Genomic DNA, 20961 nt, shown 5'->3' on the forward strand with positions numbered 1-20961 from the left:
TGAAATAAAGTAGCTTATAATTCCTATACATTAATAAATGTGGGACGTCCGATTCAATTTACCCCCTCAAACATTAGAATATGTTCGCACAATAAATACAGATTCCTTGAAACCCAACGCTCAATAGAAAGATAAAGAAGTTGAATTCTCTCACGGTCATGGGCATGGACCATCACGAGAAACAACACAAGATAGGGTAACTTCCGTGGATGCGGTCTACCCAGGATGGTCCGTACCTGGAGGGAACCCAAGCTCAAAGACAAGACAGTAAAAAACAATCAAGGGTTTTCGTAAACATCAACATACTGTACAGCAAACTGTACAAAAAGATCTTCTGCCTAATCAGATATCAAGACCTGTGCGTCGCGAAGACTCGGACTGCACAATTTTGTTGGCACTGGAAAGAGGACCTACAATTTGCAATGTCAGTGAGATATCAAGGCTACTTGTGAGAGTCTAGGATCATCGTTGAAACAACCTATTCATCATCCAACTCCACTATCTGTGCCCGCCTCTCAGCTGCTTTCTTCCGAATAAAGAAGCCCCACCTCATTGCTGCCTTGATCTTCAGCCATCCCACAACAGCTTTGCCAGGACGAGCACGATCCTCATCAAAGTTTGGCATGGGTGATGCCACGTATGGCGGGAATGCATAGCCGTCTTCTTGGATATTTAAGGGGGCATGACCCCCCATGCTGAAGAGGCGAAGCAGGTGCTGCATATCTTCATTTTCCAGCATCTCATGGCTTCTCATCCGAATTTCTTCCTCTGAAAGGAATTCATCGACCCCTCTGTCCCTGTTATTAGACCACTCCTCGAAAGGATTCAAAGTTGAAGGCTGAATTGAAGAGGTTCCAGCATGGAACCCTGATGTTGATGGCTGAGGAGGACCAAGGGCCAAGCCAACTGGACCATGATCGTTTCGGGAGTTGTGTGCTTGATGGGCATTGCTGAGTAATTGATCCTGAGATACAAATGAACTGCTGTCAAACTGGTTCCGAGAGTTGGAGTTTGAAATCAGGGGCTGACTTGGGTATGTGATAGCCAGACCATCATTATAACCTGAAAAAGGTGACGTAAAGAGGGCTTAAAATCAGCTGGCCAATACAGCAGGGGGGGGGGGTGGTTAGTGTTTCACAATACTTAAGATACAAACAAATCTGTCCAGGACAAAAAAAGGTTGTTACTGTACATGTATATTTGCTCTTGGGCAAATATGTGGGGGCCTAGGGTTGAAAAATTGACAAGAAAAACAAGTATAGTGGCAATGGTACAGAACCCAAATGACTACATCCATCACCAAAAAGAAAAAAGAAAAGGAGGGTGTTTATGGTCCATCAGACATGATTTTGCAGGGCACCAACGCTTACCTCCAACAGGCAGTCCTGAATTAAATTGCTGCTCAGAAGGCACTGTAACGGGGAGGGCAGACTGTGGCTGTTGATGATCTAAATCATTGCTAGGTAAGAATGATTTGCCATCATACTCTACAACTTGATCCCAGCTCTCATATGCCTTCTTTACTAAGCAATCTACATAAACCTGCACTTGCAAAAGCATTTTAAAGGCATACAACTTACTCTTCTCTAAAGAGACCACTCAGAAAGCTTTAATAGTAGTCTGCAACCTTTGAAACATGTCAAGTCTTTATCTACTGCAATCCTACGCAAACTAGTTATTTTTAAGTCAGCAATGCAAGATGTGCTTGTTTAGTTAAGTAGATATCATTCTTGTTGGCGAGAGAGGGTAAAACATGAGGACATAAATTGTTGCAAAATGCCAACATAAGTGATTCATCCAATTGAAGGAAGAGGACAGACTATCATAGAGAACTCATCGTTTGAGAAGCGAACAAAAATATCTGATAAAGTCAGAGAAAGAAATGCATAAAGTTGACTAACCTTCTGGCTATCAGAAAGAGAATCAGCAGAATAAAATTGTTCTCCAGAAATAAGGCCACGCAGCTCATAGATGTTGTTAAAAACAACACCAACATTTCTTGTATCTTCTGGATAATAAACATAGAGCTTCCCGCTTAAAATACATGTCTTTGCATGTTCTAAGAGAGCATCCCACATTTTGTTTGACATGCCACTTCCAAGGATCTACAGTTGAAGTATATGAGAAAATGACAGCAAAGAAATAATTTTGATTTAGAAGCAAATCCTAAACTTACATTCCGTAATTTCTGTTGGTCTTTGACTACAAGTCGAAGAAAGTCTTGAACTGTGAATATTCCATTACTATTAAGTTTCTTGTGAAATGATCCATCTTTTCCAATCTTCTCCAACCTCCATACTTCATCGTTCAGTTCAGGTGGATAATGCTTCTTATACACTGTAAACAGGACCAAATGTAAACATGAAAAGCTTGTACTACAGCATATATAAGCAGGGAAAGCGTGATCAGCAAGAAAAAACTAGAAGGTGTAAAGGCATAACCCACATTCTCCTCTGTGATCTTTGACAGTGAAAGCCTCTGTCTTAGCTTCACGGATGCGAATGGATTCACAAAAACCTGGGGCAACCTTCAAGCCAAGCCTAAATTTGCGGCTCCTTATCCAACTTGAATTATCAGTAAATGTCAGCTCACCCACTGTTCCAACACCTTCCTTGAGTGTCACCTGAAGGTCCCCAGTCAACAAAGGTCTCTTACCTTCACGCTCTTTCACCACATGGCTTTCAAATTCTTCTTGCGTCCAGTCTTCATCATCTTCATTATTAAAATCACCTTCAAGGACGACAACATCAAGTTTTGTACAAGCTTCAGATCCAGATGTTACAACATTTCCAGTGTTAGCATCAATCAGAACAACATGAATTGCTGCACCCTGCTCGCCTTCCACTTTTCCTCCAGTGAAAAGAGGAAGAGATAGCCGGGATCTAAAATGGAGCCGCAAGTTTCTTCCATCTGGACCTTCAATCATTTTTGGTGGGGACCTGAAATATTTCCAAGTTTAAGAATATACCATCCTCACCAGAGATTCACAAATAGACATTGCAAAAGTTTAGATATAATATGAAACAATTGTGAAAGAAACTTGAAAGGAAGAACCACCAAGTCCTCAAAGACTGAGTCAACAAGCCATTTAAATGAAGACCGATCAAATAAAATATAGCCAAACTTGGTTTACCTATCTACCCTAAGGGACTGCAGGGGATTAAACACACCTCACAAAATGATTTCTGTACAAATTTTCCTCAATATCTTGTACAATCAACTAGCAGAACAAATTTTTGGCAGTATGAATATGCAGACAATCTAAACCACATTATTGCATATTTATGTAGATACACCGGTCAAATTTTAGAAGAGGATTCCCCCCCCCCCCACACCAAGGCTATATCCAGGAGTTAATGAGAGAAGAGACTCATAAATGGAATAGAATGACTTATAAATCATTTTCCAATATTAATCTCATAGTTAGAATATGACTATAGCCAGTTTTTAGCTAAATAGGTTATAATTGTAATTTTATCACCTGTCTGTTTCATTTCATCCCAACCAACCCCCACCCCCCAAAAAAAAGGGTTTTGAATGGCAAGGAGTCATCTTGGAGCCCCTCCTTTGCCATTCCATTACATGCCAACAACGAAGCAATAGCTTAGTTCTTATTAGACCGTTGTCATTCTACCCTTTGCCATCCATCCAAACACACCCTAAGAACCCAGCATAAGTCATAGACTGTTAAAAAAGACCACTTAACTTATGCCAAATTCTACAGGAGAAAATGAACTCAAAATATAAAGCACCCTGACTTTATCATTAACCAGTCCACAGTACCAAAAACCATTTCTCCCCTGTTTACAGATACAAATATGGAAATATGAATGAAAAACATATAGATGCATTATAAGGGAGATTTCTAAAAGCCAATAGGAAAACTAGGAATTAATTGCCTCAAATTGTAAAATTTCTTAGACCTTCCACTCAGTCTTGCAGGACCTAACTTCGCCAACGCACGTTCCACTTCCTCACTAACCTGTATCACATTAGTTCCACTGAAAGTCAGGTACCAAATGAATAAACTGTAATGACATAAGATAAATCACGTATTAACATACAGTGTAAGCTCTTGCATGCAAATAGTTTTATTGATTTCCCTAATCACATGAAAAATAAATAAAGTCTTACACACAAAGCCACAGAAGACCTACAGACGAGTAAGGAAAAAATGGAATGGAGTTAAGTGGATAACTGGAAGTAAAAAGTTGGACGTGCAAAATAATTTGACATTAGATCAGCTTTTCCTAAGTTAAGAAAGCAAATCAGCTTGTAATTTAAGTCTATCAAGTAAGAGAGGCAAAAACTTCAAAAGGCCAACAATAGCAAGAATAACATAGAGTTGGAGCAGATAGCACATAAATGGTCCAATAATCAAGTCAAAAAAGAAAGAAACCACAATATAACCCAAAAAATTGGATGCGCAAAATAATTTGACATTAGATCATCTCTTGCCAAGTTAAGAAAGCAAATCAGCATGTAATTTAAGTCTATCATGTAACATGGGCAAAAACTTCAAAAGGCTGACAATAGCAAGAACAACACAGAGTTGGGGCAGAAAGCACATAACACTCCCAATATTCAAGTCAAAAAAGAAACCACAACATAACCTAGAAGCCAGAAAACTTACAACTCGACGAAGGATAGGTTCCAATGATGAGCAAAGCTTCTGCAAACTGTCCACTTTGAGAGCTTCTACAATTACGCTAAAAAATAAATGCCTATCAGTGAAGGGAAACTAATAGGAGAAAATCAGAAAATAATTTGAATAATGAAGGTTGAGAAATAAAATAAACACATTGTGACCACCCTAGGACTTCGCATTAGATGCGAGAACCCGCCTTCTGTCTAGAAATTGTACATGACCACTTTTGTGTTGCAAAAATGTGACCATTTCTCCCTTTATACAGATCAAAGGCTACAATCCCTAATTCTCATGCATTTTATGAGGATCACACCAGGAGATTTCATAGGGACAAGGATGTTCTCATCACTTGTCTAAGTTTAATTCCTCCACTAACTGACTCTATGGTTAAAAACAAAAGCTGTCAGGTTCAAAGTTGGGACGTTTAAACCTTACTCAGAATTTAGATATCACTTTAGTAACTAGGTCATTAATCATTAAAATGACATGGTTAGCAATAAAACCTTATCTCAAGGTCAAGAGACTCGACCTTTGGAGATACAGAGGAATTGAAATGGACCCGTCACCGGGGTAACTAAGAAAAAGTGGGGGAATGAATCGCACCAGTGTCCTATAGCAGGACAAGAGAGCTTGATCCAGAGATTTATCTTCCTTTGGGGAATTGCCTCAGTATTTACAGGATAAAAGACAACATTCTTAGAACAAAAGCCTTCCTACTCTAAGAAAGCCAGGAAAAAGCGTTCACAGAGCAATGGGGCATAAGCAAAGTTAGTTTTCAAGCATGTGAGTTCTAGAAAGAACTAAGCAAAGCCTAAGGGTATGTGAGCGAGCGTCTCACTCTAATCCAGGAGTTTCTGTTCATGGTGATGTCAGCATACCCCAGATAAAAATAAAAACCAGTTCAGTGGAAATGTTCGCAAGAGCTTCTACAGCAAATATAAAGGATACCACCGTCTCAAAACTCTGCTAATGAGGAGTATGCACAACTGGACAACGGCAGTATGCTGTAAGACCATGGTCGTAGCTCGTGCAAGTAGCCATGTTAACTTTACTCTTACAAACAACCACCAGAACATGTGAGGGAATATAACTAGGAAGAGGGACATAACATGAAAATTATCTTCGGGAGCAAGCTGAGTGTTCAATAACAGTGGCACTGGCATTACCCTAACTGATTCTAATAGGACGAGAAACAGGAAATCTATCGAGCTATTACCTGGCAAGAGCAGGCCTCTTCCTTTCAGGCTGCTCATCTTCCCCACCCTCCAGTGTCCTTTTTCCCATACCAATTGCGTTCCGCTGCATTTACACTTCCTTCGGATTAACAGATCTGCAACCATGGAAACCACAAACGTTAGCATTCTCAGCTAGACTATTAAACCCTAGCTGCTACAGTCAAAGCAGAAAAAAATTATATTCACATCAGATCTCAAACAACACACAAATTGAAGCCCAATCAAGATAGAGGGAAACCAAACAAGCAAATTGCAGCCACAGATTTAGAGGGCCGGGGGGCTTTAACAACTGAACTCACGAGAAAATTAAATCAAGTTGATTATAACTGGGAAAGGGAAGAAGAGGTAGGGAGAGAAAGCTCATATAGAAGCGGGAAAACAGAGGGGAAATACCTCAGAGAGAATTTTGTAGTGTTTGGTGACAGAGCGAGAAGTTCGAAATAATGTAATGTCGAAGTTACATGAACTCAAAGTGGTCGTCGCACTTCATTGTTCGCATTACTGTGGTCTTCTCTGGCGACTCGTGGCCGAAGAGAGGACTAATCAGCCACTCAAAGGAACACGCCAACGCGGTAGGCCTCACTAAATTAATCGTTGATGCATCGAGCCACAAATTTTGATCAATTTAAGACGATGAAATTTGCCGGTTCATGATAGCGGGCTCCATCAGCATGGTACTGGAATATTTTCCCTTAGATTTAATGCCCTGTATGATGTTTAAAGCGGCTCATCTCGGAGTCGTTGAAGAGTAAAACGAAAGGAGCAATCGTAGCCGTACGTTGGTTACTGGTGGACACCAGATAAGCCTCATGATAGGACCTGGTGACGTCGTCTAATGATTTGGATATGACGTCATCTTTAACTTTTATTCATTTAATATTTTATTTTTGGAAAAATTTCAGAAAAAGCCCTTGGAATATAAAAAATTTCAGATTAAGTTCTGAAATTTCGAAAATAACAGAAAGGGTCATTGACCCAATCTGTTATTCGTGAAATTAAGACGAATTGACAATTTTACCTATAACTAAGTAAAAGTGAATAGTTATTCTCTAAACAAATCTAAGTAACGCTTACACTGTTCTAGTGATTACAAGATTAGTTGTAGTTAATAATAAGGTACTTGACTATAAAAAAATAAGTAGTTACTCTCTAAACAAATCTAAGTAACGCTTACTGACCCTTTCTATCATTTTCGAAATTTCAGAACCCAATCTAAAATTTCTTATATTCCAAAGATTTTTTTTGAAATTTTCCCTTTATTTTATTACTCTTTTTGTTTTTTGTGTGGGGATGCCAGCGCTCGGAAGCGTGCCCTATGGTTTAAAAGGAGGGCCGCAAACCACAAGGGTACACGAGAGCCAGCATTTAATATTTTAATTAACCCGTCAGCTCATCAAGTATCAACGGTGGTCATTCATATACAGTACTCCTTTCGTATTCTTATTATAAATTTTAAATAATTAATTTATAGATAATAAATAACTAGTTAAAATTAATTAAAAATAATAAATATGTTAAAAATATGTTTTTGTTTTCAAATATATCTTTGTAATAAATGAGAAAAATTATGAAAAAGAATATGTGGGGGAAATGTGATAGAAGAGGTTATAGCAAAAGAGAAAAAATAAATAATTAATGATAAAACTGAAAAATTTGCAAGATAAACACTAAATTAAAACTTATAAAATGAATTATATCCCTTTCTAAGTTTGAAACTTACATATGGAGGGTGTTTGGATAGAAACCAAACCATGGTTTCAGAAGTGCTTTTACGGTTTACGAAGTAAATATGTGGAGAAATTTGTCTCGTTTTGCGGAAAAGTGCTTCTGAAACCATGGTTTTCATATTGCCAAACACCCCATAGAACAAGAGAGAATACATGTGAAAATAGTAAGTTATAAAAAATATGTATTGTCTGCATACCGAACATAGATCCACAACTTTTTTTTTGGTTAAGAATATCATTACCCACTTCAAATGATAGGTAATTATTCTTGTGAATATGCTCCTCACTCAATAATTGACTGCGAGATAGAATCTGCTGTTACTTAAGCGTTTGAGAATGGAAGATGCAAATGAAAAAGATCTTTCATATTTTGTAAAGGGAAGAATAATCTTCAAAATGTATGGATTTAGTCCCCAGTGTATTTCCTACTTCACATGGAGTGATTCGGAAGTATTTTTTTATAACATTTAGTATCCTAAATTAATCGACAGTTATTCTAAAAGATTTTTTGGGTACAATTTTGTCTTTAAAATATTTTTCTCAAGAACGATTTTCAAACTTAGAATATTAGGTACTACTAAGAAAATATTTAGAATCAAATTAAATTTCTAACTACTTACCTCTTCACCAGAAGTAATATGTCAAAGTATGAGATGTATTTAGCCAGAGTGGGATTTCGATCCAAAGCCGGGTGGTGAAGTTCGTTCAGCTGAGACCTTGCAAAACTGTTCTGAGTGGTTAGCGAACTGGTTGGCATCGAGACCAAGTTCCATTGAATGTACTGGACGAAGATCAACAGACAAGAAGTGAGGCTTTCTGATTAATGAGTGACCAGTCTGATCCTCTTTCTTTTGAATAGGCTGCTCAGATAAGTAAGTTCAAGTAAATTGAGTCTTGAAAGACTGCTCAAAGCCCCATATCAAAAATGGGAAAAAAGAAAAAGAAAGAATGACAGACTTATCAAAGCAGCTGTAAAAATCTCGTAGCTTAAAAAAAATTATAAAAGTAAAACTCAGCATAATGTTCGACCTTTTTTTATTAAAAAAAAAAATCTGATTGCATCCGGCCGTCCGGTACCTTTAATGAGTATGATTGGTCCGTCAGGTACATCCAATCAAATTGAATCAAACTTGGACAAGTTTACATCACATTACAACACGACGAGTTTTGTTTTATATTGAAGGGCCACTATGAAGGCAAATGCACACTAACAGTTGAAATTGCCCACGTTGGACGTCATACAGATATCGTTAGAGCTTCTGCCAAGTATCCATATTACAAAGGATCCAACTGGAAACGGGGAAAACAAAAAGCTAAGCTACTACCCAAATATAGTACTAATTAAGCCTAAAAAACTGTTACAACAAACACATGACATTGAGCTTCGAGAAAATTGTAACTTTCAAGTCAAGAGTCTACATTTAACCTGCATCAGAAGTGCCCTACTTCCGACTTGCGGCTGGCTAAACCAAAATTAACAAGTTCACAACTTAGAATATTGATCTGTGGTGTTTTGAATAAATTCTTCAAGTCTCTGGTGAAGTTTGACAAGTAACTCATTGCAAGTTTGGGGAGACGTGCAGGGTCCACACATGAGGTATATGACGTTGCCCAGAGGCCTCATGTAAATGCCATCATCCCGAAGGTTCTGAAGAAGGGATCTTGCATACAATGATCCATACCTGTGAACTTCACCATTAGCATCGTTGACCAGAACAGAAAATAAACTTGCAGTTACTATCAAACCTCATGAATGAAGAGTAGAATGAACCACAAAGTTTTCAACTTTGAACTTTATTCTTTTACATGAACCCCATTTGGCCTTACGTTTTCTTTGTTTTTCCCCCCATACTCACAGCAAGCACAATGTCACAGATCATAATCAGTTAGTTATTGGGCAGAGATTCTAGCCTAACTAACACTTCAACAATGTTTTGGGAAGTAAAAATAACAATTATAATCCTTAGTGATTTGTTAATGGTTTTGGTTGTTCTAAAGTTCTTTTAATTTTTCCTTGACATGCTGCAACTGGACTAACAGTAATTAACCTATCATGTTAGTCAAGTAAGTTTTAGAGAGAATTGCAACAAAATCCTAAGGAGGAATGAATATATTCACAAAAAGTCCTATAACAACTAAGGACACACAACAGGTTTTAATTGCTCCATTGTCATTGAGACTTTTTAATAACTGTCTTTCTTCCTTGGGACCTCACGGCAATTCTCTCAATTTTTATCATCAATCAAGGAAGACAGAGGTCTAGGGTCAGTTTCCCTACTTCCTAATACACAAGGAAAGCGATTTCCAGCTTTGATCCAACGAGGCACAGCAGCAAAATGATAAAACTTCAAGGTGTGTATCTGTATGTTCTACCCATGCAAAGACAATAAATCAGGAATAAATTATCCGCAGCTACAACAGACCATTACCGGGGGGTAGAACACTAATTATAGTTGTAAACATAATGTTTGGCTGTCCACGGCCCTTAATGCAGTTGTATTCAAGATGATAAATTGAAAATGTTTACATGAATAGCATTTGTTATAAGGATCTAGATCCTTTGCATATAGTAAGTAAATGCATGGTGGTATGAGAAAATATAAAATAAAAATATCCCCATGCTAGAGGTTGCCGTCAAGCAAAAACTGTAAACATACTAGAAGATACCAAAATATAAAGAATAACTTGCCCATCCCTTAAATTGCAACGGCACCACAAACTATAGAACGGCTGCTACAATGATATGTGTATATTGCTTATTAATATTATCCAACGCTGGCAAAAACAAAAGACGGTGTAACTGGCAAAAAAAATGTTAACATTATCCAAGGGAAATCCTAGAATTAAGTGTTGACAGATTTTATTTTATTTTTTCAAAAAAGGGTCAAGTTTGTGAAACGGTACCCAGCATTTTGGCCTTCTGCTTTAAGTTCCAAGGCAAAGAGAGTTCCTAATGCAACTACTCTTCGGACAGCAGGATGCGACGAAATCTGATCAACCATTCTAGCATCCCATAACTGCAAATTTAAGGCAATGGATAATATATCAATGAACATTCCAAACAGCAAACACAAAAAACTCTATTAGAGCAACAATTTAGAATTTCACAAATACCACAGTTTTAAAAAAAAAAAACGAAGAAAAAAAGGTTAAAGAAAGCAAGATAGGAAGGAGTGGCAATTCCATTATTGCATTTATTTCCCAGCATAAGGTTTTGTATGTTTGATGTGAAAAGATATGGAATTTGCTAATCACTTTCTAAGCCCTGCTTCGAGTGGGGAATGAGTTAATGCTTCTTTGTTTCCCTAATTAACTTCATTAGTCGTAATTACGGTTTTATATTATGAATTTGTTAATTCCATGAACAAACATTAAAACAGAAGGGAATAGAATAATAATTCCATTCTTCTAGAACCAAACATGGGGACAGTTTTCTCATCCCATTCAGTCACATCACTCTTATTTAATAAACCAATTCTTAATCTAGTTTTATCCAAGAGACAAAACACAACATATATATATATAGATTGTATACAGCTAAAAGTAAATTTCGTACACCCTTAACAAAAATAAGTGAAAAGAAATGTAGACCAGAACAATGCATTTATGAAGTAAGAAGCTGAAAAGAAAATAAAAGAAGTCACAACAAACCGCAGTAACCTTACCTCTCTAATTAAGAAGCTGAAAAGAAAATAAAAGAAATCACAACAAACTGCGGTAACCTTACCTCTCTAATTGACCTTCCATCAGATGTGATATTGGGATTTGAACAAGGGTCTTTAAACCACTTGATTGATTTAGCTGCAGCCATGCACCCCATAGCATGAGCAGAGTAAGAATGGCCATGCAAAAGAGCCGTCAACTAACCAGAACAAAGAGAATGCATCGATTAATAAGACAAAAAAGGATCGTCCAGGAACTTTGCTTGGCATACAGACAAAACACAAACAGGACCAAAAGGAAAATAAAACATCTATGAAGTTCCACCAATAAAACATTAATCAAAAAATGAGAGAACTTCAAATTTTCAAGTAAAGGAAAAAAAAAACACATCATATATAGTTTCCTCTTAAGGCAGAAAAAGGAGAGCTGTAGGGCTAAAAAATTTGATCCTAGCCATTACCCAAGTCATATTTCTTTCCATATACCACAAGATAATTCAATCACATGAAGAAAAAGAATCCTTAAAACCTATCAAGATATTGGCAGCAAATCTCCTTCCTCTTGATAAGAGATATGACTCAAGTAACCACAACAATCTGGAGAGAAGAAACTTCATTCCAGAAAAACCAGAGCATTGAGATTTTCTTGCTCAACACACGGATAAGAACAAGTAATCTAGAAAATATCTGGAATTGAGATGCAAGCTTAAGCCCATTTTGACCCTCCTTAGTAATTTACATAGGAAAGTTGAGGAAATAAAATTCAAAATCAACTAGAAGTGTCCATCTTATGATTTAGACGTATGATGAATCAAATTAAATCAAACGATGGATTTATTGTTGAGTATTATGATTAAGCAACCCAACTGGTCAGCCTCAAAGAATAGTTTTCAGAAAAATGCAATACCTTTGAGTCTCCAACAAATGAATCGAACACAGTATCAGTTGCCAAAGTGACAGCCAAGGGTATGACACCACCTGTCATCAGCTTCCCAAAGCAAGCAATATCTGGCATGCAATGAATTAGCTCTACAGTAGTCTGTGAAGAAATATCAAATGTCAATTACTTAAAAGAGAATATGAGATACAGTTTCCAACTGCAGAAAGAAAACAAAAGTCCCTAAGTGGCAAGTGCAATCACCTCTACTCCCAAACGCCAGAAACCAGTAAAAACTTCATCAAAGATGATAGGAACTTTTCTTTTCCGACACTCATTAACAAGTACACGCTGAAAAAGTGGATCAACCATGTGCATTCCTCCGGCAGCTTGTATGACTACAAACAGTTCAGGCTTAACATTAGAAGATCAAGACTAAAAAACGCACAACAAGAAACATGGAAGAATTGCCAGAAGCTATGAGGTTTAGCCTTTCTTAGAAGTATAAATCAAGTGAGGCACAACTTGCATGAAATTGTAACAGTTATTCGCAGCCCACCCCACCTCTTACAGTCAATGAATGCAATCAAAGTAGGAATATTCAGAGGCTTTCCGGAACATCTTACAAAAGAAGCTGCTTGGAGAAAGCGAGATGATTTCTCTCTGTGAAAGATTTACATTTGCACGGGTGGTTGTATACTATGGACATAGTATCAAGTTTAGACCAGCGGAGTGATCTAAAAGCATCCCTTGAAATTGATCAGAGCAAAGATGTCCATTTGGCCAAAGTTCGGTAAATGACTACTTTGCTATCCGAAGAGCAGAATCAAGCCTGTTATGAGTTCAATAATTTGACAGACAATCCAGGTCCCAAATTGACGGATAAGTAGTCATTCAAAAAGCCTAAATGTCTATTTCCTTATGAATTGGATTTTTACATTATTCTAAATATTCTAGAATAAGTTATGATATATTTTAACTAGCTTCTAGAAAGTCAATAATCAATGTTTTCATTAAATTCTTAGAGAAATAGGTTTGGATGTTGCACCAGCTTGTCCTGCATGAAAATTGGCATTTAACTTTGTTATTTTCTATGCTCGGAAGATTGTCTCAAGTTATCTATCAATAGTTTGTCAGATGTAATGTTCAGAAGACCTGAACTTTGATTGATCAAAGAATTCGACGAGCCTTTGCACTCCTTTTTATTGTTCTGTACTTTTTTTTTGGACTCCACAGAGGTGTAAACGGGTGAATCATTTCTGTATCTCTTTGGAGGATTCCACAGAGTGGTGAATGCAAACTTCATCATTCAGTTCTGTATCTCTCTAAGGTGGTGACTTAACCTGTACCCTTGGAGTGAACTTTTGTTCATTTGTTGCCAGTTAATTTCAAATCGTTTCGCCATATTCCACTATAGGATTACTGTGATTTTGGTATGGATCTTGAATTTCAGAATCTCATTTTTTTTTAGTGTTGGAATCACTCGAATCCAAATTTTCTACAGCGACTTCTGCTCTTGTTTTTCCAGCACTGATTCATGTTCCAAAACAGCCATCACATTTTCACTCCCAATTTTTCGAGCAATATGAGCAGAATTCAATGACTGGGCCACAAAAGATCAATGACAACAACAGAAACTGAAGGAACATAACCAATTATCTTGCCTGGTTCCATGATCAATGCTCCAATACACAACCCTCTATTTCTAGAAAATAGTTCTGATATGTAAGACGAATACACTTGAGCAAGTTCTGACATGTCCCGGCCCTCATAAAAGATTTCATCACGTGAAGGAAAGGCTGAAAAGTGTTAAAAATGGAACAAAGTTCAATCCAAAAGGGGGAAAAAACAACAGAACAAAGAAAGAGACACTTCAATAAAGAAAGGAATATTGAACCAATGGAAATTTCAAACATACTGATATGTTCATCTTTAAGACTTCCACTATTGAACCCTTCTGGCAAGGAAAGAGTCCATGTACTGTTGCATATGAACACAGTAGGAGGGTCCAGAAAAAGACCTCTTCCAGTGTACCTAGAAATTTTGAAAGAGTTTCGTTAATAGAAAGGTTTTGAAAACCAAAATGCGCCAGTAAACCTACAGCCCTTTTAATTGATGTCTCTTTGATAGCGTGCAAAATGACATGAGCCTGTTAATGAAGACAATTTAATGCATAAAGAGAAGACACTACACACACACACACACACACCATGGTTGTTGCAGGAAGCCTGTATAAGAAGATGCTGCTTGTGCTTCCATAGCACCCAATGTATCACCATGATAAGAACTCTTAAGTGCAAGAACCTGAAATAATCAACCGATGATTGATTAGATGTCTACTTCATAGGGCTAAAAACAGTGCCATTGTGCTTTCAGAGATATCTCATACATTCCAGTTGTTTGAAGAATTATAGTGAACAAACACACAACTACTCGGATCAATTGTTTATCAGTGTCCACAATTATTTTATACAGAGTGAACTCAACTCATGAAGAGATAGCATGATTTACTCAACCTTGAAGTCCAAAAGTCATAATGTCTGGAAGACTCCTTGAAGAAAACGTCAATTTCAACTATATCCCAACCCCTCCGCAGGTTGGGGAAAAAAATAACATGAATGAGACGAAAGAGATTAATAGCCAGATGATGATCAACATTCTGAGCAAGCCAAGCAGAACGATACTAATGATCATTAGAATACTCAGCATATATAATGTTCACAATAAAGGGACACTGAAAGGGAATAGAGATGATCCTATGCTCAACCACCACATCATAAGATCCTCCTTCTTCAACCGCCACATCATAGTGATGCTGTATATCATTTTGGGTCATTTTGCATTTGACTTCGCATGAATTTTGCCCAAACTCATATATGCGCGCTCGCACACACAGGATCTCCATGGCCCTAATGTGCCCCCAAAAGTCCAATTAACATAAACTTTTCGAATTATAACCACTGGGGAAGGGGGGAATAGTATTTTACTCCCATGGATAACTAAGAGTGATTCAAGGTTCGTGAACTAGGAGTAATTCTTCATGTGCAATTTGACCTCTAACCACTAAACCTGCTAAATTTCGAACATCAGCTGCCTAGTTTAATTCAATCCGAGTTAGAATGCAGCATTATAGACATATCCATAGCATTGATGGCAGACGCTCATATCGAATCTGGGCACTGAAAAACAAAGACCTAAGTATGAGGACCTAACATTTAGCATAATAATCTAAATTTTAATCACACTATAAGTAAGCCATTTTTCTCACATGTACTAGATTAGTCTCAAGCCAAATTTTAATCACTCTTTAATTGCACAAAAACCCCAATCAAAGAAGTGATGGGAAAATAATATTCTAACTGCACATTTATTGGCTCTGTCATCTATGATCTTAAGTCTCAATGTTTCACAAGTAATCAAAAAATATTCAATCAGAAATGAATATTTGTGATCTGAGGGCACAGGTTTGACCTCCAACTTTCGTATACTATTGCACAGTTTAATACACATAATACTAATCAAATGAGGCTCTTTCACTTCATCAACTAGATAGATCTTCCTGCTATTGAATACTAATCTCATAGGTCAAAAATATACCACAAGACAAAAGCTACAGCTGACTAAATTAAAAGGCTAAAGATGCCCACCATAAGCTCAACAGGCCGCTCATTTGTGGTATCATTAACATCTGGAACGAGTCCATGATCAACAGAAAATTTACGAAATGCCATCTTGAGAGCAATTTCAATTGCTGTTGATCCATTGTCTGAAAAGTATACTCGAGAAGCCCAACCTGGAAAAAAATGCAGCTTAAATGATATAATGGATACAAAAAAATATGAGAGTCAGAATCTACAGAACTGCAATCATTCATAAAATATGGGCATTCAGCAGATAATATTGACATGGGCAACATAGTGTAGTAACACTCATACCACCACTAAACCAAAAAATATATTCACAAAGTGCACTAGTCGTGATTGCCTTAAGATCAAGAAATATCTAATATATCATTCATAGATAATAAAAATGAAAGGTAAAGAAAGAACACTTACCTTTCCCAGCACCTTCAAGCAAAAGGTCAGCACAATTTAATGCTGGTTCATAAACATTCTCAGGAAACATTACATGCCCAAATCTCGCAGCAGTATATCCCATATCCCTTGCAAGCTCAGTCTGAAATCACCTAAATGGACAGATCACATTAAGGAAAAATTTAGATACGTAATCATTGAGGAGAATACAACTTACAAACAAACATTCGGAAATTACATTAGAACATCAGGAAAAAAATTATTTCTCATGCATAAACTGTCAATGCACCATATTCAGAAACTCATATTGCTTTTATCACAGTACATCGCATATTTATAAGCTATAATAATAAACATTCTGGCCAATATAGGCATACTCATACAAACATAAACTAGATGTTAAAAGTTTCCAGGTAACTGAATTAATATCCTGTCAAAAACCTGTAAGATTTTAGATGGAATAACCAAACGCTTGTCATTTACATCAACTAAATCTTAAGATAGGCACGGTCCTAACTAGTTTCTCATAAATGGCTTTTTTTGTGTTGGCTCTCAACATCTCCCTAGCAGTTGCATAAGAGCTAGTTGAATAAAGGTGAAAATGAACAAAGAAGCCTTGGAAATTTTTTTAAATAAAGATAACAATTTGGCAGCATATCTAGGATAGACAAAAGGCATGATGCTATATTTCAACATATGACATTAGTTAAACAGCCAATATGATTATTGCGACTTTGAAATACCAGAATCCAAACATTAAAAGAGCACACGAGTATGACCTGCAAGGTAGCACTGGGTCCTTGCGTCCACCAACTAGCACATGCATCAAATAGAGGTTCTATGACTTCTGTGTTCTGACCCTGAAAAGGGAAGTAGCATGACAGTCTCATGATTCGGCATATTTGTATCAGCAAAATGAAAAAAAAGAAAATAAGTTCGCCAGACCGACAGATGTAAAAGTAAACACTGAATGCGGTATGCTCAAACTGGTGCTGCCTACTAAGATCGGCCATGTTACATTTCAAAGATTTAGTAAAAATAGAGGGGGGGAAAAAGAAGAAGAAGAAGAATACAAACATACAACAAGGAGGAAGATATTAATATGAATTTTACTAGAAACAAACCTTGAAGACTGCAAAGTTCTCGCCACAACGTGAATCAATTACGGTTATGCCTCCCTCTGGTACAAGTTTGTGTTGAGTGAAAGGCCACCAGAAGATATTCCCAGCCTTTCTTGGCATGCCGTGCAACTTCTTAATTCTCTCATAATAAGCAGAAAGCATTATTTCCTTCAGAGTACTAAATGAATGATGAGAACCTTCAAACCATTCCATAAGGTCATCTGATGGATCTTTTGGAACCGGGGGTAGCAAAAGCACCGGAACTCTGTATAAAGAAGGAAATGATGATAAAGAAATACGTGCACAGTAAAATAGCCGGAGATGAAAAACACATGGAAAGCTAAAACCTAAATGCAGGTATAAATGGAAAAGGACTGAGTTTTAGCATATTTCTGTATGTGCGTGGGTGCATGGGTGTGAGAGAGAGAGAGAGACTAGGGACTAAAAAGGGGAACAGGCGTTGGCCTTAAAAAGTATGAAGGAGTAACTTTGCCCCATCTAACCAAAGGAAATTAAAATAAGTAACTAGCGTAATCAAGCTTACTTGTTTCTTGTATAGGACGTCAGCGAAACCTCATTTAGAAGGCCGTGATCTTCAAGAATAATGGCAACAACGTCATAGCCTCGAAGTGTCAAGCTTTCATATGCTGAAATTGTTCCAGAAATACCTCCTAGCTGTCCATCACCAACAAGAATAGCGGGAATACGAAATGGCCTGACAGAAAGTGATGGAAGCATCTGATTTAATAGAAAATTGCACATAGAGATTGTTCTCAGTATAATAATATTCATTGCACGTGCAAAACTAATCATCCTTGTTTGACATTTCGCAGATGTGTATTCTGCCTTTGCCTAGACCAACCTCCTTCCCCACTTTATAAGATCATTGTTAGAGCAGAGTGTCATACATGAACTATGAGCCTACCACGATAGCACTCTGACAGAGTAGTAAGGTTCAAAGAATGCGTGATGACGTGAAGTATTCAAGCTAATATTATCCAAGATGTAGCGCACCCCAAAAACAAAAAGGAAAAAAAAAAAAAAAGCTTTCCCCATGATAACTAAGCAAAATAACGAACCAATTCATGGGCGTTGGACTGTCGATAAATTCAATTGACGTCCATCTCAATGAATGGGCTTGTTAATTCACCAATGGCAGAAGATTATTAGATGGGAATCATAAGTCAGTGAGAATTTATGGCATGCATCAAGCAGCCACTACTGGGCAACGCAAAATATGCCAGTTAGTCACGCTTCCCCACAGCATAAGTCAAATGTCAGCGCTTAACAGTGAAATCATCAAAACAAGCTACTACCAACGGCAAATATCTCTGACGAAATCTACATCTCTGTAAATCCATAGGTGCACGATGCAATGACACATGGCAAACCAGGAAAAACACAGGTGGCGGCTATGTGTCAAAATATACAGACTATATTGCAACAAATTACTTCAATTTAAGCATCTCGTCTATTGTTTTGACAAGTCAACGCCATGTATCTTTCTCCTATTTCGCAATCTGGTACTAAATGTGCAAGTCACTTACAGAAAGAAGATTTGGTCCTAAATAGTATGAGTCTAAATGTAGAGAGGAAGAGAAAACTTTAATAAAACTAGAAAATTTTATCAATTTAATACATTCGAAGGAACATGCGAAAATATGTTACAACTGACCGGATTGCTATTTCACTTAGTGATCGCATTAATGGAATCGTTTTTGAGAATGCGCAAATAATTGACTTCATCTTTCTCGCTTGCTTCATACTTATGATCTTTTTTCCCTTTTCTGCGGGACCAATTCCTTTCATGATTTAATAATGAAAACTTGATGTCCTGAGTAGTCAACTAATTTAAAACACTTCAGGCCAAAAAATACTAATTTAAAACACACATTTGGATCGGTTTCGCTATAGAAGTGATAAAAGCCACAAATTTTAGCCATCTCCGTATTCCCTATCTTTTTCATGCAGATCGTATATGCTTTAAGAAAAATAAGAATAAAAACGATACCGATACAAGTCACACTGGAGTGACCCAGAAGGACCCGGACTGGCCACACCACCGGCAGTCTCAACTACACATAAGACTTCCGATTTCTCCTTGCCAGCCCCACCTTCCAACACATCCGTAAAACATCTATGCAATGTTTCAAGCACCACCGAATCCTTCACGGTTCCACTCTCCCTCTCTGCAGCCAAATGCGGTGACACTGCTTCTTCCCACGCATACATTGTCTTGCAAATCAACTCAGAAAATCCATTTCCCTCTCCCACTAACTTCTTTTCCTCACGCCAATCCAACACAGACATCTCCCTCCCACAACTCTCAATCTCACCCGCAGCATTCGAAGCAGGGCCTGAGGCATTGATGATTAAATTGGACGCAAAAAGAGAAAATGAAGGGTTGCGGCGGAGAAAGAGCTGAGAGACTTTGTTAAAAACAAAGCGGGAATCAGAGTCGACAGGGAAACCAGTTTGGACGGGCTTAATGTAGTGTAACAGGGTAGGGGAAGAGAGAAGGTGCGAGGAGGCGATGCCGGCGGAGACTAGGGTTTTGCCAACAGCGGTGTTAGAGCCCCAGATGAGGTAAATGGGGTAGGAGAGTGGTAGCTGGAGGTGTTGTGTGGTGGTCAAATGAAGGTGGCGGCGATGGTATGGACGACGAGAGAGAAGGCGGAAGGGGAAGTGGAACATGGCGATGGAAGAAGGGTGCAGGAACAGAAGAACTCGGAAATGGATAAATGGGAAGATTTATTAGTGGGAAAGGCAGGCAGAACTGTAGAAGTAGTTGCAGCAACGATTGTGAAAGCATGAATGTTTACAAACTTTCCCGTCAGCAACGAGCAGGAGAAGGGGACCAGCTATTTATTATTTTATGCCTTTTTCTTTATTTATCATCTCCCCCAAGAAGTTCTCAATTTGCAGTGTCTGTTTGGTTGGGATCATGCCATCATGGTAAAATTTCTCGATAAACATGTTTTATATAAATCGAAACAGTTTCGTAATATTTATATTATATTTTATAAATTATTATTAAAAAATTATTTATAAACTATCCTAAACAGGTATGTTATAAACTGTTTTAAATGGCCTGTAGTCATACTTATAATTTATAAATTGTTTCACTTTTTTGCCAGAGATAAATTGTTTTAATCTCAATTACGTCCAAAGAAATGTCATTACTCATGGCTGCGTTTTATGCTCTTTTTTTTTTTGACCGAGGCTGCGTTTGATGTTATCCAATCATAAAACAGCATAAGTCACTTCCAAAAACTTTAAAATATTACCTTCACTCTCAAAAAGTAAATATAATTCTAAATATAAAATCACAATTCATTTTTGTTTTTTTATATTTATTTATTTTTTTAAAATAATACTTACAGTAATTACATATATTAAAGAGTTTTTATTTTAATGCATATGATTATTAATAGTATTTTAGACTGAGAAAAAAATATTTTAGAAAATATAATACTCATTTATTATAAATAACTAATTTAACTAAATTTTTTTAATATTCACAACTCAATTATTTAAAACCAAAAGAGATAGTTGTTTTTAAATATAAGACAAATTGTTATTCTAGTGGAATAATTACGTTGGGAGGAGGTGGAAAACGAACACTTAATGTGTGATATTGAAAAGGCTAGATTGGGT

At 37.2% G+C, this 20961-nt stretch overlaps 2 protein-coding genes across 5 annotated transcripts; both read right to left on the bottom strand.

Moving 5' to 3' along the window:
* Positions 1 to 6440, bottom strand: LOC114730777 (calmodulin-binding protein 60 B). Of its 2 annotated transcripts, XM_028917887.1 has the most exons (10): positions 6277 to 6440; positions 5865 to 5978; positions 4634 to 4709; positions 3924 to 3982; positions 2446 to 2939; positions 2177 to 2337; positions 1902 to 2105; positions 1371 to 1542; positions 479 to 1062; positions 1 to 410 (listed from the first exon to the last, which is right to left on the bottom strand). In XM_028917887.1, the coding sequence occupies exons 2-9, from the start codon at positions 5951 to 5953 to the stop codon at positions 479 to 481; spliced, it is 1839 nt and encodes a 612-aa protein (XP_028773720.1). In that variant the 5' UTR covers positions 5954 to 5978; positions 6277 to 6440; the 3' UTR covers positions 1 to 410. The 2 variants fall into 2 exon arrangements, with proteins under 2 accessions (XP_028773720.1, XP_028773719.1); XM_028917886.1 differs by having other exon boundaries at positions 1 to 1062; positions 6277 to 6438.
* Positions 6441 to 7881: 1441 nt separating this feature from the next.
* On the bottom strand, positions 7882 to 20123 carry LOC114730717 (bifunctional dethiobiotin synthetase/7,8-diamino-pelargonic acid aminotransferase, mitochondrial). 3 transcript variants are annotated; one of them, XR_003738854.1, is made up of 15 exons: positions 19316 to 20123; positions 17849 to 18019; positions 17308 to 17569; positions 16963 to 17043; positions 16205 to 16325; positions 15797 to 15942; positions 14359 to 14453; positions 14068 to 14183; positions 13814 to 13948; positions 12414 to 12547; positions 12180 to 12311; positions 11338 to 11472; positions 10515 to 10627; positions 9037 to 9292; positions 7882 to 8391 (listed from the first exon to the last, which is right to left on the bottom strand). XR_003738854.1 is itself a non-coding variant. In XM_028917824.1 (14 exons), the coding sequence occupies exons 1-14, from the start codon at positions 19996 to 19998 to the stop codon at positions 9094 to 9096; spliced, it is 2523 nt and encodes an 840-aa protein (XP_028773657.1). In that variant the 5' UTR covers positions 19999 to 20123; the 3' UTR covers positions 8804 to 9093. The 3 variants fall into 3 exon arrangements, 1 of the variants encoding a protein (XP_028773657.1); XR_003738853.1 differs by lacking the exon at positions 7882 to 8391 and adding an exon at positions 8399 to 8470; XM_028917824.1 differs by lacking the exon at positions 7882 to 8391 and having other exon boundaries at positions 8804 to 9292.
* Between the last annotated feature and the right edge of the window lie 838 nt (positions 20124 to 20961).

Source organism: Neltuma alba, unplaced genomic scaffold (genome assembly GCF_004799145.2).
Source record: "Neltuma alba isolate B1F8T4 unplaced genomic scaffold, ASM479914v2 tig00012763_pilon, whole genome shotgun sequence".
Lineage (NCBI taxonomy): Eukaryota > Viridiplantae > Streptophyta > Magnoliopsida > Fabales > Fabaceae > Neltuma > Neltuma alba.